The sequence below is a fragment of the Vanacampus margaritifer genome, chromosome 5 (assembly GCF_051991255.1).
Source record: "Vanacampus margaritifer isolate UIUO_Vmar chromosome 5, RoL_Vmar_1.0, whole genome shotgun sequence".
Taxonomy (NCBI): Eukaryota; Metazoa; Chordata; class Actinopteri; order Syngnathiformes; family Syngnathidae; genus Vanacampus; species Vanacampus margaritifer.
The window spans coordinates 30,619,613-30,645,940 of record NC_135436.1 but is presented as its reverse complement, the minus strand read 5'-3'; the positions used below and the strand labels follow the sequence as shown (position 1 = coordinate 30,645,940).

At 46.1% G+C, this 26,328-nt stretch overlaps 2 protein-coding genes and 1 long non-coding RNA gene across 4 annotated transcripts in view; 2 read left to right on the top strand and 1 right to left on the bottom strand.

Annotated features, from left to right (window-relative positions):
- Nucleotides 1-9,000, top strand: part of nectin3a (nectin cell adhesion molecule 3a) — a 35,657-nt gene extending 26,657 nt beyond the window's left edge. The window contains exons 5-6 of the mRNA XM_077566701.1: nt 720-871; nt 4,321-9,000. Of these exons, the coding sequence (XP_077422827.1) occupies nt 720-871; nt 4,321-4,934 (766 nt within the window). The 3' untranslated portion in view covers nt 4,935-9,000. The remainder of the gene's footprint in view (nt 1-719; nt 872-4,320) is intronic.
- A 10,980-nt stretch (nt 9,001-19,980) lies between these two features.
- On the top strand, nt 19,981-25,725 carry LOC144052127 (uncharacterized). Its single transcript, XR_013294163.1, has 3 exons — nt 19,981-20,668; nt 23,178-23,308; nt 24,417-25,725. It is a non-coding gene; the product is annotated as an uncharacterized LOC144052127 (long non-coding RNA).
- Nucleotides 22,526-26,195, bottom strand: rrp8 (ribosomal RNA processing 8). 2 transcript variants are annotated; one of them, XM_077565969.1, is made up of 8 exons: nt 25,966-26,195; nt 25,784-25,907; nt 25,233-25,491; nt 23,743-24,493; nt 23,341-23,470; nt 23,166-23,272; nt 22,979-23,075; nt 22,526-22,731 (listed from the first exon to the last, which is right to left on the bottom strand). In XM_077565969.1, the coding sequence occupies exons 2-8, from the start codon at nt 25,880-25,882 to the stop codon at nt 22,618-22,620; spliced, it is 1,557 nt and encodes a 518-aa protein (XP_077422095.1). In that variant the 5' UTR covers nt 25,883-25,907; nt 25,966-26,195; the 3' UTR covers nt 22,526-22,617. The 2 variants fall into 2 exon arrangements, with proteins under 2 accessions (XP_077422095.1, XP_077422094.1); XM_077565968.1 differs by having other exon boundaries at nt 25,784-26,195.
- Nucleotides 26,196-26,328: the final 133 nt, after the last annotated feature.

The following is a 26,328-nucleotide window of genomic DNA, read 5'->3' as shown; positions in this document are numbered from 1 at the left end:
AGCGGTCATGAATGTCGCGAATGATGATTTTAGCCGCATTCTGTACTGCCTTAGTTTGAATGCGTGTCGTGTCACTCAAAAAGATGATTGTACATGAGCTTAATAAAATTGGAGGCTTTGCACAAAAAAGATTTTTGGAGCCGGTCAGCAAGTAAAAAAAAAAAAAAGTACTTATTTAAAAAGGGACAGTGTGTAATAGTGAACATTTGTGCCAAAAAGTAGATTCTCATAAGAATCGCGATTCTCATTTAGTTGGGATTCAGAATCGATTTTAAATCTCCAAAATCCATTTTATTTCAATTATTTTATACTGTCTTACCCTTGTTTGTATGTGCCTTTATTGGGAGCCCTGTTCATGTTGTACCTGATTTGGCCACTTAGGGGCAGTGTGGTTCCGCGTGTTAAGTTGTAGCCACGTGAGAGAGTAGAAGAAAAAAGTCACAATCAAGTTATGCCAATAAAAGTCGTTTTTTTGCAGCGTAGGAGGACCACATGCCGGTGAGTAATGTAAGGATGCTCTCTGTATACAAGCCTGAAGCGTTTTTGTATGAATAGCCGTTCTTTTGAGTGGTAAAAGTGCCGTGAGTAAAGCGCTAATTAGCATTAGCGAGTCAGACCGGCGTAGATCAAGACGATTCTTTGCACATCTACAAATTGAAGCAGAAAATCGATTCTGAATCAAATCTTTCTCTTTCTTTCTTTCTTTCTTTCGTCCTCAGGTTGGACGGCGCAATGCCAGACGGTCTTGAAATCGTAACCAACAGGTTTGCATTCACGCGTCCGCTGGAGCTCAACGACTCGGGCGTGTATCGCTGCGAAGCCGCCAATGACATCGGCGTCCGCAGCCAGGACTTGTCCCTCTGGGTCCAAGGTAATAAATGTCCTGCTTCTGAACTGCAAAACGCCCCAAACCCAGACACACTTCAAGGATTTACGCGACTCTGTGGATTATTTCTAGTCATGGTCTTTATTTTTGTTGTGCACTTTGGTGCTCAAAACAAACAAGTGTTTCTCAGTATTTCCGATACTCGCTACCTGGGAATCGATACCGGTACTCAACGGGGACAATTTTCAGTACTTTTGTATACTTTTTTCTTTTTTTATTTGTTAATTTTTTATTTATTAATTTTGGTGGTAGTAAATGTTCATCATTGTTTAATAGTAAAATATTTTTTTAAATAAATTTAACAATTACCTTTCAATATAGAAAACTTGACAAATAAAAAATAAAATTTCATTCAAATGAGCCAGAGAGGAATAGTAAAAATAAACGTTTAACATTTTGCAATTACTGAAGTATTATTAATAAACATAAGTTAATATTACAAAAAAAAACAAAGTGTGAATCAAAGTTCTGTGCAATGAACAGCAGTATACATATAAATGAATAATAATGGATGTTATCTTAGTTTCTTGTGCAGTAACTATTGCAAAACCGGCCAGCAGGTGGCAGCAGAGTATAAGAGACCAACCAGGATCATGTTGAACAAAGCTCTTTTCCCATTGTTTTGAACAGGTTTGTTAATAATGATGAAACTTGGCTATATTCTAATGCTAATTGCTGCAAAAGAGAAACAGATGAAAAGATCATTTTTTTCCTGATGAAAGAAGAAACTTTCATCTTTCTTTTGGTAGGTTCCATGTTTTTATAGCAATAGAAGACGAGACGCAGTATTCTGCGGGCCTTGCAACATCAGTCCAAATCCAGCAAAACAGCCGAGAACGAAGGGGGTTGCTTCAGTCAAAATGGCTGCCAGTCAATGAGTTAACGGCCGTATGATTCTTGAAAATGGCCGATGCCGATATTCGTCAAAATGCTGAATATCGGCGCAAATAATCGGTCTATGCCTAATTTGCATACACAAACCTTTATTAAAGCCGGTCGGAAAGGATTTCATGTTGCGGTTCAGGAAAACAAAACTTCTGTCAGTGATGCACTTAAAGTTCCTGGTCAACTTTGTTGTGGATGTAATGAATTACGTTGACAGCTTTGACTCGTGTGCCGTCGATAAGCCGTGAAATGTTCCAGTGCAACACGACGGAGCCGTTGAGTGCGCGCGCGTTGTGTGTAAATGTCAAGGAGGGCCCGCAGGCTGCAGCGTTGCTGGTCCTGGACCATCCAAATGGTTTTTCCTGGCCGGGCTTGTATAAATGGCGGCCATAAATCCTGATGCCGCATCCACATGTGCGCTTCCTGCAGCGGGCCCCGCGTGGCCACTCGGGCCGGCTCGTTATTGCAAAGTCAGGGCCGGGGTGTGGAGCCTGAGAACTCTCCTTTTTGTTTTCATTCCTGCGCGGCTCCTTTGTAATCCCTCTCCAAACAAAGCAAGCGCTGCCTTTGGTTCCCCCCGCCCAGCCTCCCCAGCGAGCGCGGGCGAGAGCGTGAGCGCGAGCGCTCGGCTGTGGAAAGCTCTGGACGCGCCCCAGAAAAGCCGTCACGCTTCATTTGTTTGCAGGCCCGAGCCAGTCGTGGTCCTCCGAGCGAAAGCGCAGCTGACGGACTTCCCGTCCAGGAAAGACTCTGCAGGCCAATTAGCTTGAAATATGAAGACTTGGGCCATGCGGCTTCTTCGCCTCCCCCCATTTTGAAGTGATCTTCCCCTCCCCCGCTTGCTGTCGCTCTTCTAAACGTCTTGCGCGCTAGCAGGTGCTCGTCACCCTTGCATACTGCTCGGGTCAAATTTGAGACCTTTTGACCTTTGACAGCAATAACGTATTATTTTGCTGTCTCTTCTAATGCAAGCACAGATTGAGTTCCTCCACATATTGACTATTTAAACAGAGAAGGGCCAAAACATGCCTTATGAAAATTAAACTGCACTAAAAAACTAGCCACCAGAGGGTGCCAGAACTGCACAAGTGGACGTCAACCCGACTTTTTGAACAGATGTGCTGTTTTTCATATGATGGCATGAGGACGATGATGTATTGGGCCTGGACGGCGCCGGCCGGCCGGCGGTCACAGAAAGGAGCTGGCGTCAGCTGGCGTTTTGTCCAACTGCTATCAGCGAGTTAGCCACCTCTCCCACCTGCGGAGGACAAATGACGGATGGCTGCTCCTTGTCCCGTGACGACCCCGCAGCAGGGTTCGGGAGACGCGTGTGGGTGGCGGCCTCGGCCTTTCATAACCTCCTTGTCCACCTTTTTGCTCTAGCACATCAGGTCTTCATAATCATCATCATAATGACAATAATAGGCTATGTAATATTGTAATCCGATTTTAGTCAAATGTATGAATTATTAAGGGTAGGTTTAGCAATACGTGAATTTTCAAAACGCATGATGACATTCGTATTGCGCAAGCTTTTTTTGGTTAAACATGAAAATATCTCAAAAAGTGAAAAGTTGACATTTTTAAAATATGTTAAGGGACATTTCATTGATTAACAATTTGCAGCATTATCATTCGGTCTGAGATGTGTTCTCATTAGAATCGGGATTCTCATTTAGTACTATTCAGAATGGATTTTAAATCAATTTAATTGAAATGATTTTATACTGTCATGCCCTTGTTTGCGTTTGCCTTTATTGGAGCGCTGTTCATGTTGTACCCGGTTTGGCCACTTAGGGGCAGTGTGGTTCCGATTGTAAAATTGTAGCCACATAAGAGAGTGGACGAAAAAAGTCACAACCAAGTTATTCCAATATTTCATTTTTTTATTTTTTACAGTGTAGGAAGAGCATATGCCGATGTTAAGATGCTTCTCTGTATACAATCCTGAAGTGTTTTTGTATGAAAAGTCGTTCTTTTGAGTGATAAAAGTGCCGCGAGTAGCGCGCTAATTAGCATTAGCGAGTCACACTGGAGTCGATCGTGACGATTCTTTGCACATTTATAAATTGAAGCGGAAATAATTGTCAATCAGATCATTTTGAATGGAAAATTGATTCTGAATCGAATCGCAGACCCAAAAATCGGAATCGAATCGTGAGACAGTCAAAGATTCCCACTTCTAGTTCAGAGTGCGTTTGTCCCGATGATAGCTGGAAACGATTCAATATTTACAATCAAATTCTTCATGTTAAATTTAAATTTTGACACTAATAATATTATTTTCTCTTTTCCTGCAAATGAATATTGGCTCCAATCGTCCTGTCACTAGCTTATTAGAATTATTATTTTTTTTAAGTCACGGTACCCCAGTACTAGAAATAATCCACAAAGTCACAACAGTTACAGTAAAGCATTTTATTTAAAAAAAAGAATAAAGAATGAGGCCACATGAGTGCGCAGAGGCACCGTTTGAAATTGCGTCGGCTTGTCGCTTGTTACGCGACAAGAAGGTGTCATGTTTTCATCTGGACTCGTACCGTCCGCAGAACCCCCGTCCACCACGGCGGCCCCCGCGGCCACCACCGCCACCCGGCGGCCCCGCGTGCCCGCCGCCGGCACGGCGCGCTCCCCGTTGACCTCGCCCACGCTGGCCCCCGTGCAGGACGGCACGCTGGGCGCGGTGGTGGGCGGGGCGGTGGGCGGCGCTCTCATCCTGGTCCTGGTGCTGCTGGCCGCCTGCGTGTGTTTGATGCGCCAGCGCCGCACCTTCCGGGGCGACTACTACACCAAGCAGTACCTGGGCCCGTCGGACATGCAGAAGGAGACGCAGATGGACGTCCTGCAGCCGCACGAGCTCCAGGAGGTTTACGGCGACAGCGGCAACAAAGGCAGCCAGGACCTCAAGTCCAAACTCTCCGGGGACGTCATCTACCCCGACTACACCGGCAAGGAGCGGGCTGGCGACGACTGGGGCGAGCGGGAGGGCGACTACTACGTGGAGCGCTACGGCGGCCAGATGGCGCAGCACCCGTGCGGGCCGCCCGTGCTGAGCAACGGCTCGCCGTACCTGTCGGACGACCGCTGCAACAACTGCGCCGACGGCGACTACGTGGCGCACGTGGACGGGTCGGTCATCTCGCGCCGGGAGTGGTACGTTTGAGCAAAAGCGCGCGCGGGAGGCCGCTTTACCGGCACGGGGCCGGGACGCCGCCGCCGCCATGCGATTGGCCCACCTCGGCCTCTTGAACGCTGCCGGCGATGACATGCGCTCTGAAAGGGAACGAAGAGGAGGACGAGGGTTTCCCACACACTACTGAGATGTGCTAACAGTCGCACAAATGTCAAAGCCAGAGCGACTCTGGTGAGCAGACATGACCCCCCCCCCCCCCCCATCTCCCCCATTTTCTGTGGCCCGGCTTGCCACAGGAAATGTTCTGTTGCAAACTTCTCCTAAAAATGCAAAGTTGTGCCACAGTCACATCGCCGAAGACAACGAAGGATGTTGAGCATCTCCACTGAGTGACAAAAAGTGCAGAAAAAATGAATAATCGGACAAATCTACTCTCTAAGTATTTGTACTTGGTTACTTGCCAGCAGAGGCGGCAAATCCGGGTCCGGAAAGTCCAAATCCTGCCAGTTTGGCTTAAGCCACTATTGCTAGCGAGCTCACTAGCAGGTGAACGAGCACAATGGCAGCTAGCTAGGCAGCTAGCTAAGGAGCACCCGAGGCTAAAGCTAAACTGTGGCAGGATTTGTACTTTCTGGACCCGGATTTGCCGCCTCTGCTTGCCAGGACCGGAAATGAAACAAGGTGGCCGGCGTTGAGAAACAAGTTTGGCACCTGACCTACTACGCCTTCCCCATTTCATACGGCTATTTTTATTTTATTTTTATGGCAGCACATTGGGCTAGTGGTTAGCATAGCTGCCTGACACGTTTGAGGTTGTGTGTTTGAATCTGGGCCGGGCCTTCCTGCGTGGCGTTTGCGTGAGCCACATTCCAAATTGGCTTGCAAAAGTGTCGGCAGGTGCGGATGTGGGCGTCGGCACGTTGCTGCTTGCTACGTGACCTCATGTCTTTTGGCGACCAGTCCATTGTTTGTTGTATGTACCCTGCGATTGGCCACGACCAGTCCAGGGTGTGCCAAAATTGCGCTTGACTCAACAAACTGGACAAAGTGTCCGTCTGAATGCTTGTTTGTTTGTGCCCTGCTGTTGGCTAGCAAGCAATGCGCTTGGTTTCCCCAGTAAATTGATTGCAGACTCCAAATTGGTTCTATGTGGCGACCAATCCAGGGTGCACTTCTCTTCCAAAAAGTCATCCAGGCGTCAGTTGAAGACATCTCAAATGTCTGTAGATGTGAATGTGAGTGTCTATTTATAGATATGTGCTATCTTGCCTGGCGACCAATCCATTGTGTCTATTTGTGGCCTGATTGGCAGGAGACCAATCCAAGGTGTCCCACAGCTCTCAACATAAGTCAGCTTGCTTAATTTAAGCTCTTCGACTCATGGAAGACTCAAAATTGTTCGGAGTTGTGAATGTTTGTTTTTTTTTTTTGTCAAAATGTGCGCTGGGATTGGCTGGCGACCAGTCCAGGGTGTATCTTAATTCTCTTGTCAGCCTAATGACGAGCATGCGTGAAATTAGAAGGCCGTTTTCTGTGCGTTTGATGGAAGTGGTCAAAGTTGCAGATGTGTTGTGGTTTTTGCGGCCGTCGCCATTTTGGGCTCCCGTTAGCCTGCAACACACACACAAAATCCGGGGGGGGAAAAAACCCACGTTTGCTTCGAGGAGGAGGACGAAGATGTCTTAGCGGAAACATTGTTAGCCGCTGACATCAGCACTCGCGTCCGCTCCCGCTCATCACGGAAAAAGTGCGCGAAACTGGAGACGTGTGGAAAAGTTCTCCAAAAGAGGAGGAGACTCGCTCGCTCGCTCGCTCGCTCGCTCGCTCACAAACGCGCACGCTCATCAAGTCCTCGGCAAAGCACTGACATCATCACTTGTGAGCTCACACCAACTTTCACTTCTCTTTTTTTTTTTTTATTCCTGACATCCAACACGACTCGTTTAACCCTTGCAACGCCGTCGATCATTTGTTTTTTTAAAGAAAGAATTCCATATTTGCTTATTTGAAGCAAACCACACAAGTTCACCACCTGCTAGCTTAATGCTAACACACAATACAAAATGCCATAGACTTGGCTAACAAGTAGCATCTTTAGACCTCTGGATGAGGGCCAGTGAAGAGAAAGAGAGAAAAAAAGTCTGAAAGGATTCTGACTTGATTCTCAGATAAAAGTCAGAATCCTTTCAAACTTTTTTTTCTTTCTCTGTCTTCACTTGCCCGAATCCTCTTCCGTCGACAACCCCCATTTTTTGTGGAAAACGCTTATTGGCGCTCTTTCCCGGCTTGTTCAAGAATTTTGGTTCGGACAATTTGGTTGGTTAAGCTTTGTGATGAAAAATATTGATCCAAAATGTTTTATTTTTCTGTTTTGAAAAGTTCTCCAATGAATCTTGCGAATCTTGTGAGTCGGGTAAAATCAAGCGCGTAAGAAGAGTTGAGTGGCTTTGACGGGGAGGCCTTGAGACACATGCAGCATGTGTTGCGGCTCCACCTCTTTGAGGTTTTGCGCTGCGGCTTGCGAGCGCCTCCCGGCCCCGCCCTCGCTGAGAATAAAGCGCTTTCATGTCTCACGCGGCCGCAGGGGGGAGCGGCCCTCGCCTCAAACCTGCAGCTTCCAAAATGGCTCCTCCTCGGCACATCTGCCAACTCGAATGGCCTTCGCCTCGTCGCATGCGAAACAACTTTGATGCGTTTACGAAGGACGAAGGACGAAGGACACGCTGCAGACAAAACTGCACTTTGAGACAAACGATGGATTTGGCACAGAAAACTTTTGAAAAAGATTTCATTTGACAATTTAAAAAAAAAAAAAAGTATTTTTTTTCCAAGCATTCGTCAGGTCTTATTCAAGTACAAAGTTGTTTTTTTTTTCTAAGAGGTCTTTTTCTAATAAATGATTTTGATTGTATTTTATCGACAAATTGTATTTTTGCAAGTCATGATTTTCAAGAAAACAATTGGCTGCTTTTATTTCAGAAACAAAGTTGAAATCTTATGACAACTATTCTGCATTTTCACAGTCTTTATTTGTATATTTTCAAACAAATTTGACTTCAAAAAGACATTTTATAAATTGTGTGTGTGTGGGGGTGGCAATTAATTGGAAAAGAAACTTGTAAAATCATTTCATTTTATCTAAAAAAAACAACAACTTTTTAATACAGATTTTTATAATATTTACATAGTTCTCCTCAGAAGTACATATTCTCAAAATAGTCCGACTTTTTCTTGTCGTTTAGTTGGAATGCGGTCATTGTGTCCTTTATGACGAATGCTAAACTTTTTGGGGATTTTGTATGCGACGAGCATTTTGCGGGAGGAATGTGCGACATTTGCAAGCGTCTCTTGCTCACTTCCATCAACTTTTTACTTCTCGCTGTCGCCATGTTGTGTAGCTAATGCTAAGATGTTAGCTTAGCATCAGCCCTTGCGGGCGAATGCTAGCACTAAGATGTTAGCTTAGCATCAGCCGTTGCGGCCGATTGCTAATGCTAAGATGTTAGCTTAGCATCAGCCCTTGCGGGCGAATGCTAACGCTAAGATGTTAGCTTAGCATCAGCCGTTGCGGCCGAATGCTAGCACTAAGATGTTAGCTTAGCATCAGCCGTTGCGGGCGAATGCTAACACTAAGATGTTAGCTTAGCATCAGCCGTTGCGGGTGAATGCTAACACTAAGATGTTAGCTTAGCATCAGCCGTTGCGGCCGAATGCTAGCACTAAGATGTTAGCTTAGCATCATCAATTGTGGCTGAATAACAGGTGCCTTATTTACATCTGTGAGATTTCAAGTCAGCCAACGTGACAAAAGCTTGTTTGCATTTTCTTATGGGACGCGCGTAACTCGTTTTGTTAGCAAGCTCGGCAGCCGGCCACATTCTTGGGAAATATTATCTTGTACATAAGCTGGCTCATTTTTTTTTATTGTGTGTGTCATACTGAAGCGTGGCTCATTTGTTGTCGACCAATCCTTTTTGTACAGAATGTTTGCGCTCTCCCGGGAAGCGGAGTCGAATGAATGAATGTGTGTGAGGTTTTTGGTTTGTTCATGTTGGTCTTTGTGTTCCATTGTTTGCAATAAAAGTTTTTGACCTTTCCCGCCCGCACGTCGTCACCTTTGCCATCGCTCACTCGAGGGTTGTGAGAGCCGCGACTTAAGAGAATCAAGTTGCCTTTTTGTCTTCTTGAGTCGCCATTCACACACATTGTTGACTTTGGTGACCGCTCGTCACTCATTTTCTTGCTGCGTCCATTAAGGCGCTCGTCAGCAGGATTTCGCAGGATTTCGCAGGATTTCGCAGGATTTCGCAGGATTTGCCGCCACTTGGCCACAAATTGGTGGCTTCGGCCACGTGGATTTCTTTGGGGGGGGAAAAATGTTTGTTTGCTTGATTTTTTTTTTTTTTAAGGGACTTTAAAAAAAAATACGGGTAAAAAAAAAAAACGTGAAGACAGGCTAGATTTTTAAACATTATTAAAGGTTGGCTGTTTTGTGTTTGTTTGCACTTGAAGGGCGATCATCCGGGCGAGCTCTTTTCCAAGGTGACCCCTTTTTGCGTCTAGTGGTCGTTTGTCTTGCGTCGTCACTGTCATCAGCTTTGATGTTGGCTAAATGAAGCGTTTGACGGCAGCCTCTTCATCGTTTTCATCATCTTCATCATCATCATCATCATCATGGACGCCGGCTGACCACCCGCAAGCCACCTTCCTCCTCGGCGCCCCAAAACCCGCCCGCACTACCGCCTCTACTTTTATATGTTTTTTAAATGAAATACTGAATGTTTTTTGCAAAAGTCATTGTGTTAAAACTAGGAGTGTGCCCCCAAAAAATCCAGTAAAAAAAAAATATATTTATATATAATTTTGGGGACTTTGTCCACCTGGATGCCTTCTGACCACCCAGTACTACTTTCCTGATCCCACACCTGCCCCCCCCCCCCCCCTCGGTCCGCAAACACGCGAGCTGTTTGTTGAAAAAAGAATGCATCACTAGAGTGGCGTCCCTAATCTCGGCCCTCCCGGCCTAAATGGCCTCCTTTAATCCCCCCCCCGCAGCCGGCGCTATAACCTGTCAGGCCGGCTATCGCACCAATACGTGTTGTTTGGCTAAGTGACAACTCTGTACCCCCCCCACACACACACACACACACACACACACACCTCAGATTAGAAGGAGAAAGCGGATACTTAATCCTCAGTGGCATGCGGGTCCGATAACGTCCTTCTGGGACGTCATTTGTGAACCTGCGGCTAATCTGTCAGCGCTAACGCTTTGCGTGCTGGTGCAGGCTCGTCGTTCTGCTTGCGGATGCGCCGTCTTTCCGCACGTCACGAATCTATCGGCAAAAGTGGCGTGTTTTTGTCACGGCAGCGCACAACTTTCAACCTTCAACGGTTTCCTGACGTCACAATTTCTTTTATTTCTAAGCGGAAAATTGTCCTCATTTTGTGTGTGTCTTGTTTCTAAAGCTGCTTTTCTATTTTTCCGCTCAATCTGATCAACACAGCTGACTTTTATTCTCCAAAAACACGTTTTGTGTTGGATTGTTAGCAGATTCATTTTTCAAAAAGAGTCAAATTTGAAGAATTTTTTTTCGAATTTCTGGCGTTTCCATTCAGTTTGATTACAAATGGATGGATGGAACCCCAACTAATGTTTATTCTTGGGCAAATACAACTTTTGCTGCAAAGGTTTCAACTTTTTTTGCAGCCAAATGTCGTCCAAGACCGCCTATCAATTCATTACTCGTGCGGTTTTGTCGCCGGGCAGATTTGCCAGGGCACAATCCCGTGACCTTTTTCCAACACGTCAACGCCTTGGAAAGCGTTGTGAGCTTGTCGTTTTTCTCCGGACTAATTGGCCCACCCGCCGCTGCGATCGAAACGGGTGGGCCGGGACGGACGCGTGGGAGAGTCGCCGGCATCGCTGGGAAATGATTGCGCCGCGCCGGACGGAGCACAACGCGAAATCCGCGCTCACCGCTAATCCTGACAAAATGGAAAAGCATAAACGACAGCAACACACGGCAGCTAACACAAAAGAGTGTCATCTTATTTGCTTAGTTAGTTGGTTACCGTGTTGGTCGATGCATTAGTTATTTAGTTTGTTAGTTGGTTAAAAAATGTTTTGTTGGCGGGTTGGTTGTTTGGTTACTTTGCCACTTGGTTGGTTGGAGGTTTGTCGTGTTGGTTCTTGACTTAGTTGGATGGTCAGTTATATAGTTACCCGGTTGGTTGGTTGCACCATTAGTTACTTTGTTGGTTGGTAAAAATGCAATTTTATTTAGCACGTTTTTAGATGCCCTGTTGGTTGATTGGCAACTTAGTTATTTAGTATGTTACTTGTTGGTCAGCTAGTTAATAAATGACTTAATTGGTTGCTCCGTTGGTTACGTGGTTGGTGGTGAAGCAACTTTGTAGGTTGGTTAGAGGTTTGTTGGGTTGGTTAGTTGGTTGGTCCATTAGTTAACTGGTTGGTTGGCCCTTTTCATGATGTGGTTTGTTGGGTAATTACTTGTTTTTGTGTGCGGTTTGGACCATTTTCTGATTTGGTGCTTTGACACATTTGTTGGTGGGTTGTTGTTTTAAGTTGTTTTGTCAGTTAGGTGCCTCCTTGTTTGGTCAATTGATTAGTTACTTGGTCCATTTGACTTTTGCTGGGTTGTTTGTCCGGTTGGTGAATTGGTCGTTTGGGTCGTTCCAGTGGTTGCCACGTTGGCCTTTTGGTCACGTGAGGACTTTGTGAACGAGGCCCCAAGTGGACTCGCCTGCGACCTCGTCAGGAAAACGTATTCGCAACACAATTTGGGTGACGTTTGAGGCGATCCAAACGAAACGACGTGACACGGAAGTGGTCCGAGTATTTCACAGCAAGTACAAAGCGGTCGTCGCGTCGCGTCACTGTGAGTCGAGTCGTTGATTGCTGGCTCGGTTGGTCACATCAAAACCCTTGTTTGTTTACATAAAGTATCTGAAGACGTTTTCCTGTGTGACTTTTCAGGCTTCCGTGTGACGTCGCCTTTTGGTTGAACACGCCCGAGTGGCGTTCGCGTTTTTTGCCTTCATCAATGCAAATGTTGTTGTAGGAAAGAAAGAAAAAAAAACGTCTGCGTCCCCTTTGTTTATTTTTCATCTTCAAAGTCGCGGCGTCACCTGCTCGCGTCCGTCCACCAGGCCGGGCCGGCGCCGCCATCCGGCAGCTGCGACCGCCGCGTGACGCCTTCCGTCATATGACTGCGTGCGGACCACCACGGGAGCCTGCCACTTGCCAGACCCTCACGCAAGATCAAAAGCACCAGAAAGAAAGAAAAGAAATTTTTACCACCAAAAAAATTGGCTACGTTAACACATCAGACTTCATCAACCTTCCAACTGAAATGTCGCTCACGTCCTGCTGGACTTGGTGATGACGGGCAGGCGGGCACGCCGGCGGGCACGGCGGGCGGGCGGGCGAGTGCTGCGTCTTGAAACAAAGACGCTTTTGACTTCGTTAAACGCAACCGCAATCGCGTACGTGAAGGCCGCAAGGCACACAAAAGAAAGGAGAGGAGCGCCGTTGTCCCGGCGGGCCGAGGCGAGGGTGAGGTGAAGCGCGGCCGGCGTCAAATCGAATCAAGGAGCGGGTCGGCGGACGGCGGGAGGAGGGGGGGGGGGGCCGTTTAAAGTCGACCAGCGTGAAGTCTCAATTAGGGAGACTTAACGCTGACGTCACGCTGCGGCGGTCGGGAGTTGGACGAGGAAGAGAAGGACGGCGAGCCGAAGACAAAACAAAGCGCCGGCGGGGGGGGGGGGGGGGCGACGCTTGATTAACTGCTTTTCCCGACCGTCAGATAAAAGACCTCATCCTGTTCTCCGCTCGCCATCCGGACCAGCAAATCGCACCTTTTTGTCCCACCTTTGCCCCCCCTGTCGGCTTCCACTTTCACGCACGCTCGGGTTGATTGGCGGTAATGATCGCACTGTGCCCCCCCCTCCCCCCCTGCTGGCCAATCACATGCCGACGGATCCACAAGCGGCGCCCATTCAAGTCCGGTTCTTCAGCGACGGGCCTCGAATGGCCACCGATTTCGCGGACGTCCTCCTGGAGTCTGCAAATGGGCCGCAGGTGTGACCATCTGGTCCTCGAGGGACGCAAGCCGCCGCGTCCCGGCAGTCCAAAGACATCCGCGGTGTCTTAGCTTGACAGAAGACTCCGTAACCGGGTTCACCAATTCCGAGCCTCGAGGTCCGGAGTCCTGCAGGTTTTAGATGCTTCTGTCTACCAACACGCCTGATCCTAAAGACTGTAATCAGGCATGCGGATGACGTGATTATAGGAATCAGCTGTGCTCGTGGGCGGGAACATCTCCAACCTGCAGGACTCCGGACCTCGACGACTGCAACGGGTCAACCCTGCTCGTCAACGTGAATGCAGGTGTTTCCAGGTGTTTCCAGGTGTTCCGTCCTGGTCTCAAGTCTACTTTGTAAATCCGCCTAAGAAGATCCTTTAGCTGACAAGCGGACGGTTACGTTCAAGGTAGCTCAGGTTGCGTTTGAGAAATCAACATCACGACATTCAAGTCGAGTGTTGAAGAAACGTTTACGCGTGACATGAAGAATGTTCCTTCACGTCAAACTATTTCCCCCCATTTTAAGTCATGCAAGGATGAGCGAGCGCAGCCGATCCAAAAATGTTGAAAACGTCCTCATAACATTAAATATTTTTTAAAAATTCACATAGCAGGTGCTCTTTATTATCGGCGGGCAAAATTCTTTGATAAAAAGCCTTTTTAACGAAGCGATTCATCGGATTAAAAAATTTTGAAAAGTTTGACATCTCTGATTTAAACGCAAAAAAAATCATGGAAATAACAAAAATCTATTCGAGAGATAAAAATGACTCGATGTGGAAATGAATACAAAATAAATATATAAATAGACTTAAATATGAATGGATGACTAAAAAGGCTCTGCTTTCCTGTTTATTAATTTCATGAAATGTTATTCAAATGAGGGGGCGGACCCAAGAGTGTCTCGGCTTGGACTTTGTCAACAAGTAAATTGCGAAATGTTTGAAATTGGAAAATACAACTTGATCGCAGTCTCCACAAATGTAAGCATGATTATGACATTTATTCCTGCCAAACGTGGACGTGTTTCGTTGCCACTGCAATTCCCGCCAGTACACGATTTACAAGTAAGTGGCGGCCATTCGTAAAAAATCAATCAATAAATGGTGGCGTTAAAAGGAACTTTAAATGAACTGAAAATGAACGCACTCATTTTGACACTTTTAATATATATATTCATGCCTGAGCTTTTTTTTTCTCCACAAATCCAAGATGGCGACCCAACAAGCGTAGCAAAACCGTGTCTGATGTCACTGATTGAGATTTGTTGTATTTTCAATCTTGTCGTGTTTCTGTCCTCCAATTTGCCGGCTTTTGACTCGCATTGATTTTCTTTCCTAACACGGCACCTCACGTGCGCTCACATCAATGAATTTAGCGCCCGGCACGGTTAGCATCCTCCCATTAGTGCAACCAATTAGCTCCGTGCGGGACAAGATTGAGGACCTCCGCCTCTTAAATTGCAGGTACGCTCGGTGTGTTGTTGTTGGCGTCGTCCAGGAATCAACGTCTCTCTCGTCGTCACGCACGCACAGCGGCAGCCGCGCAATCACTTAGCGCAACGCCGCCAAATGCCGAGTCAGCGTAAGTAACGCAAAGGTCGCGCCGGTGTGTGCTGTTGGCAGGAAAGCGAGGAGGCGTGTGCGTGTGCGTGCGTGCGCGTGCGTGCGCGTCGTTGGCGTCGTTGGCAGGACACCTGCAAGACGGCCTGCTACTTTGTGAACGTCCCCGTGCGAGATTGTGATGGCTGAACATCGCGCGTGCGACCGGAACGCGACGCTCGGATGGTCATCGTGCACACGAGCGGCGCCGCAGGGATTTTCAATGCTTGTTTGTTGTTCGTGTAAAAGATGAGCGGCCGCACTTGCTACAAGTTTCCATCAGAGCTTATTTCTAATTGACTTTGAGAAAGTTGTGAGCGCCGTCGTCATCCGATGGCGTGAGATCGCGTCTCCATCTAAACTTCGACTTCAACTCTCGTGTCGAGCCATAAAGTCGTAAAATGATTTGCCTTTTATTTTTACTTAGTTACGGACGAGCAGAAGGCCCAGTGAAGAGAGAAAAGAAAAAGTTTGGCAGAATCCTATTGGTCACGCCAAATGTTATTTAGAGTCGAGCCACTTTCAGGATCAGGATTTCGTATCTGATCAGTTTGTCGGCAGCTTCGTTCGCATTGCGAGGATTTCAACTCAGACGCTTTCAAGCTTGAATTGGAAGGAGGGAAAAGCCGTGGATCCATTTCACTTCTCAGTCGTTGCTCGTAGCTTTGTTTTTAGCATTAGCATTCAGAGTCTACGAGCAGTAGTTTGGGAAAAGTTGCTTCAAGTCTGCTTTTCAAGCGGAGTTGCTTTCAAGTCTTGCACGCTGGCGGCGCTCGTGCTTTGTCAGCGCACTTTTTCCACATTTCAAGCGGACGGCATCAGTTGAAAACCGGATTTGAGTCGACGGGCTCAAGTTTGCTTGCATCGGCAGTGCAGCGTTTGCTGTTTGACGCTTAACTGAGCCTGACGCCGCAGTGGGGATGCGTTGGACCGCCAGCCCCGCCCCTAACGCCCTCCCTCCCTCCGCCACCGTCTGCTGCTCTGTCTTTAAAAGAGACGCGACCACCTCCATAAACCTGCATCGATTTGCTGCTTGCCTCGGAGCCATTTGTCCCGCCGCTTGGAGCTCTGCGTGGCCATTTTGTTTTGCGCCAGCCGCACGCACGCACGCACGCACGCACGCACGCACTCATGATCTCACAAAGGCCTGAATTAAGAGCTCGCTGCTGTGCAAGGAAGTCTGACTAACTTAACACTAGGGTAGGGGGACCATATTCTGATTTAAAAAAAATATATATATATATTTATTGAATTTATGGCGGGGTGGCGAACCCGGACGCCCGAATAGGACGTAAGAAAATGGTCTGTCCTCCAAAAAGACGACACGTTTGGTCACCATCATATTATTCCAATAAAAGCTGTTTTTTGCAGCGTTGGAAGAGCAAATGCCGGTGAGTAATAAGAATTGATAGAACTGAACTCGGTGGAGGAAATCAGAATCGATGCCCATCCCTAGAATCAACTCAGCCGCTTGTGTTTGGCGAGTGAGCTTCTCGTAACGGATGCGATGAAGCCGCTCGAAGCGCGCAGCTGAATAAGTTCGTACTTGATGAGAAGAACTTGCAAACGAATGCTGCTTGCCGGCCTGCTGCGAAGGTCGCGTGCGAGTCACTTCAAGTCCACGAAGGAGTCATTCGGCGCCGGCCAACATCAACAGGAAGTCACGCAGACGTGTCACTCAATACGTTGGACTCGTTAAAAGCATTCCGGCCCGCGCAGCAAATGGCGCGTTTCATGCCTTTCGTGCACTAAACGTGCTGACAAGGACCTGCTGGACTTTGTTGGGGGTTTTCTGGACTTTGCGACGGTGACGTGGATTGGCAGCACCAAACAAACACAACACAAATACGCCCGTCAACCTGCGGCGGCAGGTGTGCCTGCCGGGATGCACATCTGTAAACTCCGTTCGCGGGTTCGTGCGCGGCTCCTCGTCTGGGAAAAACATTGGGGTCGAGAGCGGCGGAGCGCTTTTGACGTTTTCCGGACTCTTGGTCCAAGCTGGCAAAGCATTCGGCGAGGAAGCGCTTGGGCCGCTTTCATTAGCGTGACCTCCAGCTTCACCTTCATTTCAAGAAGTCCTGGCACGTGTCTGCGCATCCCGAGAAAATGGAATGCTCCATGTCATTCCTGAACTGTCTTTGACCTCCTGGAAAAATGTCATCACCCTTTAAGGCTGCTTTAATGCACTTTTCTCAAACTGGGGAGCTAGAAAATAATGGACAATAACTGATGCCAGTAATATCACGTGACTGCTTTGAATTTCAGCGTTGTAAACCACTGACAGGGAAGTTAGACATGTTTTGGCACCTCAATCGTCAACAGAATATTGTATATTGTCGCTGCTATGTGAAAAACACTTATGTCCATTTTTGGGATGAAACTGAAAAAAAAATGGACATACGTGTTTTCCACATAACGATATGTAATGGCGGAGGCACGTGGTCCACTGCGGATTACTTAAGAGCAATAAATAAGAGCAAGTAGAGGCGAACAAATTTTGGCCGTGAAGAAGTTCATCCCTCCATCAGCAGAATACCCCAAAAAAGATGGATTTTTGTGAAAGGCAGCAAATGGCATCCGCGTCTGCTAAACGAGTGCGCACCTGTATCAATAAAACACTCTTGAAATGCATTTATTTCTTCCATCCAGTGTGTGAAGGCGCGCCGTATTTCACCGGACGACATATTGACTTTGGACGTCTTCGTGCTCGGAAGAAAAAAAAAAAAAAACTGGGCCGCATCGTTGCGCTCTTGTTTTACGGGTCCTCGAAGACTTCTCCGGACTTGTTGGACGCACGCGAAAGGGGCTGCTTTCTTTGTCAGTGCTCCACTTTGACATGTTGACGCTCGCCGCCGAGACTTGAAATCACATTTACGGCCCCTCCAAAGTCAAATGGTGGCAAATGTGCAGGACGGATTTGCATCACGCAGGCAACCAACGTGGGATCTTTGTCAACCTTACAAGATCAACTTTTTGCTTTATGTTGCCACAGTCAACTTGAAAATGTTACTAAAGCCTCGTTTCCACCCACGGTATCTACTCTGCTCTGCTCTACACCAAAAAGCAGAGCGTCTTCACTGCCACGGCCCCCACCCGGGAGCCCCTCCCCTCCTCATCTTGCCAGTGACGTCATGCTAACGCGACCGCAGCTAGCGTGCACTGCGCACACAGGCAAAAACAATGGAGAGCCACACAATGGTTTGCGACTGTTTATTTATTCAAATTATTATTATTATTATTTTTAAGCTAGACAAAACTTTGCCTACACTACGGAGCATCCAACCAACCGTAATATTCTCAACATCTAAAATGACCTCATCCCATATTGTGTTATGGTTGAAGATGTTCCATAATATGAAGTTTGTTTTGTGTCGGTTGGTTTGTAAAAAGTTCTGTTTTACCTCCTTTAAAAAAAAAAAATAAAAATTAGTTCACTATTAATTTTGTTTCATGCGAATGTTCCAGCAATAACAGATACTCAAAATGGCGGCCATTCATGAGTAACGCATCACAAGTTGGACGACGCGAGCTTCAGCTACTTCGCCACTAGATGGCGCCAGTGAAATTCACATTCCTGGAAAATAAATCTCCAAAATGGATGATGAACATGATCTTGCGGGACTGGCTAATTAGTAACTGACTTTTCTGTTGCTCGGTTTAATGGCACGGTCGTCTTTGGACACTGTAGCGTTGCCGTTAGCTAGCAGGCTAGCCGCCATGTTTGGCGAAACGACTCAAAGACCACATTGCAATTCCTGTTTTTGTGATTCACAGCAGGGCTCAGATCCACATCCGCTGCTGATAAATGACCGAACTTCCATTTGTCTGCCGTCTGAGTCATCTTGTGGACGCTCAGATGCCTCCTGCAAGGCATCATGGGAACACGGGCGAGCAGCCGGCCAGCACTTTGGAACAAACGGCTGCCAGTCACGATCGAGAACACGTCTGACTGCGCCAAAGAGTTTTGGGCTTTCGTTTGATGACGTTCCATGAGCGCGGAGACATGTCGCGCACGGAACAAGAAGGTCTCGTCCTTATTTGCGTCGTCATGGCGGCGCTAAACAAACGCAAAAACAAAACATTTTCTTCATGAGTGTTTCACAGCTTGGTCTGAAACAAAACTTTTGACATCAGCTTTCTTGGACTTGTTCGGTGTCTCGACGCGTGACCTTGAATGTGTTCTTTTTTTGTGACAAAAGCTGACAGTAGCTCAAATTCCTTTTAATAATGTTACGCCATTATTCGTTGTGTCGATGATGTGAAGACATTCATATGAATGATTTCTCACAATAATTAGCAAGCAAATGCATTTCAATATGCAAGAGTTTTTTCCCCTCTAAATCTCTGCCAGTGTTCATTTTTCCCAAATGATCGCTTGTACAGCATTCCTCGGAAATCTCAATCACTGGTTTTATTTGAATTGCGGTGGCAAACGGGAAGCAGAATTACAATTGAAATCGGAATTGAAATTCATCATGCAAAAATGAGAGGATTTAACAATTAAGCTTGACTGCATAAACACCTATTTACAACCTGAATTTTATATAAATATTATTGTAAGTAATACAGTGCAGTAATTGCTCTTAACATTAAAACTGATCATTAAAATTGAAAAGGGGTAGAAATGGTTTGATTTGATGGCAGGAGATCAGCAGGTTATTTCCCACAATGCCTTGCTCTATCCAAGTCTTTAAAATGGCTGCCTTTTTTCTTTCTTTTTGCACGCGATTGAAATACGTTGTGTCATTCTCACTCATGTGTTGAGTTTCTTTGCATTTAAATCCATTCCACTTTCTGTCATCCAAATTCAATTTGACCTCCTGTGGGGTGGCCGCCGCATTTGTGACCCCTGCGATTGAGACTAAGTTTTGACAGGTCCGACTTTTGGGCCGTAAATGAGGTCGAAAGCCTAAAGCTGTCTTGCTTTATTGCCCACGAATGTTGTGTGTTGTGAAGCACAAACACGCCGGGCCTGGGATGGGCCGGGCCGGCTGTGTTTGCGCCTGCGCTCGCTTCATTTGCTGGAAAAGACATTAAGCGGTGAGAAATTAACAAAGTGTTAAAGCAGAGATGCGTAGCGAGCAGGAACACAGCGCAGGGTGGTCCTGACATTTCTTTGGCTTTGCACGCTCACTGGCGGAGGTCGACGGCCATGTTTAGGGAACATAACGTGACGTCACCAGCCCCCAATTGACCGTTCACTGCCGTGTCACGTCACTATTTGCTCCACAAATATGATTGTACCATTTGTAGACCCAGTTTGATGCATAGATAAATATTGTTGATTTGTGATGTTGTTGTAGTCTTTCCAATATACGACACTTGCTGAATGGCAAACGGGCCAGAACTCTTCCGCTCGCTGCATCACAAACAACACGAAATGTCTGATTGTGTGGTTGAAAATAAAAACGGTTTAGTTTCCAATAGTCTTCGAATCAAAACGGCTCGATTCCAATAATGTCAAAAGACGATATGCTTCCTCCAAGTGAATTCCTTCCCGGGGGCACACGCGCCACCATGCGGCCGAACCAAGGCATCGCATGTACCCAAAAAAGGAAAACCAATGTGGCTGCAACAACAGTTTTGATTAGCTTTTGTTGACACTTTTCGAATGTTGTGTTTTCATTCCAGGTGAGCCTTGTTGTCATCAATTCCTGTTGTGGCGAGTTTCTTTTCAGGGTTTGTGTTCATTTGAATCGCATTTTTCCTGGACTTGGTTCATTTAGTGATTTTATTTGTTCCACGTGCCATGTTAGCCGTTTTTTTTTCTTTTAATGGTGACTTTTCGGGTGATTTGTGCACATATTTTCTTGCCATCACTTGGCTTCGTCATCTTTTGCCATCGTCAACACAACAAGCTTCTTTTTTGACAGATGAAAACTGCTCGTGCTGATGCGTGCATTATTACCCTTGGCTTCGGGTGTGTTGTTGAAACTGTTGGAATATCCACCTGTGAAAAGTGCCCGTCCCTCGTTTGCTAACAACTTGGCCTAAGATGAGCAAACGGAACAAAACGGGCCTCGCTCTCGGAATTGGAAACATTTCAGCTCCATGGGTAAGGATGACAAACTTTACACCCAGAATTAAAATGATTTTAAATGCATTAGATCGATTTGAATTTGGATTTATTTGCAGGCATTTTTCACAATATTCTTTGTCGTCATTTTCTCTGTCTAAGAGAGCTCTATCTTGCATGTTTTTTCATTTTATTGTGCTCTGCAATCGAAGATAGTACAGTGTTGGTCACTGGTCAAATAAGAAATAGGCTATATCTTAAAAAGTTCTTTTTCCAGTATTTTCATAAAAGTTTGACTCAACCGTGGGTCACAAAAGAACACAGTAAACCCACAGGACCCTCGAAGGACTATATTAATTCTACTAGTGGCAATCCCCATCACTCACATTCCCTACATTTCAACAATCACACTTGTCATTAACTCATTAACCCCCCCCCCCATTTTAAAAAATAATATTGCAGGTCATGTCAAATGTTATTTTTGGTATATGCCGTGGGCCTCTAAAAAATGTGGGACTGGCCCCCGGACCATAGTTTGAACAACCCTGTTCAAAACAGCACTCTCATGTGGGGACCATTTTTAGCTAACCCCCTCATGCTAGGGGTTAGGAGTCGGGGTCAGGGGTTAAGATTAGGTTTGTGTGTTAAGGGTTAGCGTTACTGTTCGGGTAGAGTTCAGTTCAGCCAGAGTTAGCTTGGCTAAAAAAAGCCGACATGTTTCCTGTGCAGAAACCCGAGCCGCCTCTGGCCGACCAATATAAAGAAGTCCATCTTTTGTTCATTTTCCTGTTGGAAACCAAAGCAGTGAGTCATTTGATGTGGGACGCGCGCGATCCGCTTTACGCTTTGCAGCCAGCGCAACTTTCCACTTTCCACTTAGCAACGCGCCACGTGGCTCCGCGGCGTTGAAGAGGAGACGTTCGAAAAATGTCACAATTCTGCCCTTCCAGCCACTTTGGCTTAGCAATGTCAAATCTGTTGACCAACAAAAGAGTCTCAAGAAGCTATAAAACCCCAAAACAGCAAGGAAGTCTGCCATGTTAGTTTGAGGCTGACGTTTCATTTGTGGGCACAAATTTGTCATTTCCAGCCCCCCTAAAAAAAAGCAAGTCACACTTGTACGCTTGCTTACAGATTTGACGAAAAGCAGATGAAGCAAAAATGATCAAGAATTGTAGTAGGGTGACCAAACAGATCCTCTTTTGCCCGGACATGAGCCAGTTGTGTGTGTAGTCAACTGGCCCAAGTAGTAGCAGTCGATAAAGGCTAGCCAGCTGCCATTGAAATCATTTCTAAAAAATACACCATATACTAGTAATAGCCTGAATCATACATGCCGTGTATTCCTTATATTATCAGCTTGTCAAATAAGTCAAAGGTTAAAAAAATAAAACGAGGGGAAAATATCAAACAAACTGTCCACCTAGTTTGTGAGTTATTTTGCATGCTGACGCGCTACACGCTTGAGCGCACGCCCCGCCCAGGGTAACAACATGGCGTCCGTGTTTTCAGTTGGTCGCACTCCACTGATCTGCATCAACCGGTGTTAGTTTGCCCCCTAGAGGCAAATGTTGGCAAGTGCAGCGATATCAAAAGGGCAGCACCGGTCAGAAAAGAAATCACTTGTACCGAGTTGTAGCCATTTTCATTTCCTCACTAGGGTTAGTCATCATAAAATAACATTTCATTATGGCAATGCACAAAATATTTCACTACCTGACGACTTCATCCTCAGAGGACAACTTGAATCTCAAAAGTCTTTGGTTTTCTCCTCGGCCTTTATGTATTATGACAATTTTCCATAATATTTGAAAGAGTTGCGATTAGTAGTTTGTATTTGATCCCTTTTGTAAAGTCGGAACAATATTTGTGTCAGTACAACAGATCACACAAGACTCGGGTTCATAAATGCGTATTTCAACAATTGTACACACACAAAAAAATCCTCATTTTGAACAAATGTAAAACACTGACATAAAAAAAAAAAATCATCTCTTTTTATACAAGCAGGCCTTCAGCTGCAAGCCGAAATTCTTCACGTTTTCCGGCGCTTTGTCCGTCTTGGTCAAGTGGAAAGAGTAGAAATGAGTGTTCTCGGTGTCCTAAAAATAATAATAAATATGGTCATAAATACATATTTTTGCACACCTTAAACATAGTTAATATATATTGAGAGTATTCATTTTTTTCAAATAAAATGAGGTAAAAATATTCAAATAATTGGACCATTTATTGATTGCAAAAAATAACATCAAAATATTAGTAAAGTAAAACAACAAACTTTCATTAAAATTGTGAGTATACCCCCAGTGTACTTAATCAAGTGGCCCGTGCGTGTCAACCTCTCACCTTGGACTCCAACTTGAACCCCAGCTTGGCCAGCGCCGTGATGAAGTTCCTCACGTTGCCGAAGCGGCTCGCCACCTCGGCGATTTTCAGCACGCCCCTAAAAAGCACGAGCGGCAGACGCGCACGCTGCTGACCTGACAATAGATACGAGTGACCTTCATTTTTTATTTTGCACGACAACATTTACCCTTTTTTTAAGACCCGGTTGGCCTCGGCGAGGAAAGCCGCCAGGTTGGTTCCCATCAGCGACAGGCAGAAGACGGCAATGTCCACCGAGCTGTCCTGCAGAGGGACCTGCGGGGAGGACGGAGATGTCGTCGGCGGGAGCAGGTTATTGGACACGCACGCACGCACGCACTCACATGAGCCATGTCGCAGACTGTCACCAGGTCGCACGTCGCCACCAAGTCGAAGTTGTGCACTTTGTTCTTGACGCTGAGCGCGATCTTGCAGTCGCCGCAGCCAAAGTCGGCCACCACCAGCGAGGGCGGCCTGAAACCACACGGACGGACGGACGGACGGCGAGAATTGATGTCGCTGGCAGCCAACATCAGTTTGCGTATTTTCATGGCAGCAATTTGCTGCTGCTGTTGTTTTTTTTTTTTTTTTCTGCGCTGCTATTTTGCCAAATTTCTTTTGCAAACCATCAAAGTGAGAACTGAGAAGACGTTGCAAGTCAACAATTAATTGTCGACTTTTGTTTTTGGCCGGCGTTGTTTTTGTGTGTGTGTGTAATCCCAAGAGGGGATTTCCAACGGTCTTACTTGTTTCGGATGTAGTTGACGATGGCGTCCAGGGGGTTGGCGGGCCAGCGGCGCACCTGCGCGGTGAAGCCCTTGTGATAGACGGCGAAGGCCTGCGGGTCCTGCTGGAACATGCGCTTGGCCTCGCCGCTGCTGCTGCTGTACAGGAACTGGTTGATGTAGCGGAAGCGAGCCGCCTCCAGCCGCTGCTCCATGCGGGCGCGCAACGAGGTCGAGCGCTCCTCTTTCACTTCCTTGCCTGCCAAAGCAACGGGCTCCGCCTCCTCCTCCTTGGGCTCCGCCTCCTCCTCCTTGGGCTCCGCCTCCTCCTCCTTGGGCTCCGCCTCCTCGGGACTCGCCGGCCGCAGCAGCTTGCGGAGGTGTTCGCGTTTCAACTTCTCCGCTTTGTGATCACGCGGCTGCCAATCAGCCGCTTCTCGTCTCGAACCGTTGACACTTGTTTCCTTCTTGGCTCTTTTAATTGGTGACGTGTCGGCGTTGTGGTGGCCTTCACTCGTTTTCCTTTTCTGCAACACGGTTTTCTTCTCTTGCTTGCCGCCGCTGCTGATGTGTGAACGTGTCGTCGGTTGATCGTCCTTCTCGACTTCCGCTTCAGGTTTAGTCGGCCGGTATTTATTTTTGTATTTCCTCTTGTTCTTCATTTTTTGTCTCCACTTCTTCCTGCTCAACTTCAGGGCGTCTTCAGCGGACATCTGCGGGCTTTCTTTGACCGCCGTCTCACCTGCGGGAGCCTTTTTCCTCTTCTCGACACCTTCAATAAGACACATTTCTCCTTCAATACCTGCAGAGGATCTGAATGATGCAACTTCCTGTCCACATTTTACAGGTTGTGTTCAGATAACACGACTAAATCAAAAACCAAGCACATCCAGATATAATATCAATATAATTAAATTGAATATAATATGATTGAAATGACATTTCATGGTAAAGTCCAAGTTTAGGACACAGGGAAGAAATACGATTATTCTCTGTGATCATCACGGTACTTTTGAACTGAATAATTAAAACCTTCAAATTTATAATGTCTGTATTTTATTTGCTGGTGGCACAAAAATGTGGTGATATGGCCTATACAAGCTATTTCTTATGTTTATGTAGAATCGGAACGAGGGCAGACCATTGACCTGAACTGAAGAGGACAAAAACTGGTTTTGTTTGGAATGTTTCCTACAATATTCAAGTTTTTTCCCCTTCAGAAAATCAACTTAAATGCACATTTTGGTGATGTCTGTGAGGCTTTTTGCAAGCAAAGAACTTGCAATTTGTCCACATTTAAAAAAAAAAAAAGAAGAAGTTCTGTACCAATAGTTTTGCTCACTCGAAATGTAGCATTTGGTTACAAATAATGCTATTATATAATATGCCATTTGTCTCATGTTCATCTGTAGATGTACTGTCAAAACTCAAAAGCTTTTCAGTCTACAGCCTCAAATGAGCTTTTCACTGTTCCAATAATTTTAAGAGGAATATTTAATTTCTAATCTCACCAATTTTCTTTTCCACTTTCTCCTTCTTGGCTACGGTTTTCTTTTGCTTGACGTCGTCAGCGTTGTTCTCCTGCTTTCCTGTCGTCATACTGGCGGGTTTTGTCCTTTTTCCCCTTTTCTTCTTCCTTTTGATGTGCGGCACGACATCTTCGGTGTCGCTGTCACTGTCGGGCTGACGTTGGCCGTCGTCCTTCCAGTCTGGTATTGAGCCCAACGTCTGCAGTGTCCGCAGAAGACTCTTCTTTCCCACGTTTTTTAACTAAACAGAATTGGAAAGTCTGTAAATGTGGCGACTGTAATGCCAAATCAATACCCCCCCCCCCCTTCCCCTCTCAGGTAAACAATAATATGTAGTTTGATAAAGGGGCTTAGATTATATTTTACTAGGACCACAAAGTAACACAGCCCTAACAAATGCCTGGTACGTTCTGTATTTCAGTAAATAAATAGCTTGGCTCTACTGCTTTTAGATATATAGTTGTGCTTATGCAAATCTCTAACACTTATGTATGTTGTGCAGACACTCACACACACACACACACACGACATACCTTTACATTGGAGCTGCTGCTGCTGTTTGGCTTCGTTTTCTCAACACTTTGACTGAGTAAGTCGGCGGCGTCATTCCAGTCTTCCTCTTCATTAAACATATTCCCCACAAACTCTGTATATTGCCTAAACATACATTATAAATAAGACTTACTACGACACCCCAAATCAGCTTTTTACTCACCAGCCTACGGCGTGTCTAAACCAGTGAGTCGACTGTGGATGAAAGTGGAAACTTGATCACCAAATGTAGTTGAGTAAATTCTGTTGCATAGCTACGAATAAATTAATGACAGCGTGATTTTTGACAACTTTTGGACCACGTATGTAGCTCAGTTTGAATGCGCGTGGACCACTAAACCGTGGCGTGGACGGAGCAAAACAGTCAGCGGCGCGTGTTGATGACGTCATGCTAAGGAAAAAACGCGTCTCAACTACTATTTCTGCTTGTGTTGAGTCCAAATCTATTATATATTTTCATTTTGTCCCACATACCGCTAATATGTACCCAAAATGTGATTATTATTTTATAATTTATTTGCATTTG

What these genes read in the sequence shown, in the direction of transcription:
- rrp8 (XM_077565968.1), bottom strand. Translation starts at nt 25,915, where the DNA reads ATGTTTAGGCAATATACAGAGTTTGTGGGGAATATGTTTAATGAAGAG. An exon ending in GAAAGTGGAAAAGAAAATTG is followed by an intron (nt 24,494 to 25,232) that starts GTGAGATTAGAA and finishes GTCTTATTGAAG; the next exon opens with GTGTCGAGAAGAGGAAAAAG. An exon ending in AACCGGGTCTTAAAAAAAGG is followed by an intron (nt 23,076 to 23,165) that starts GTAAATGTTGTC and finishes CGTGCTTTTTAG; the next exon opens with GGGCGTGCTGAAAATCGCCG.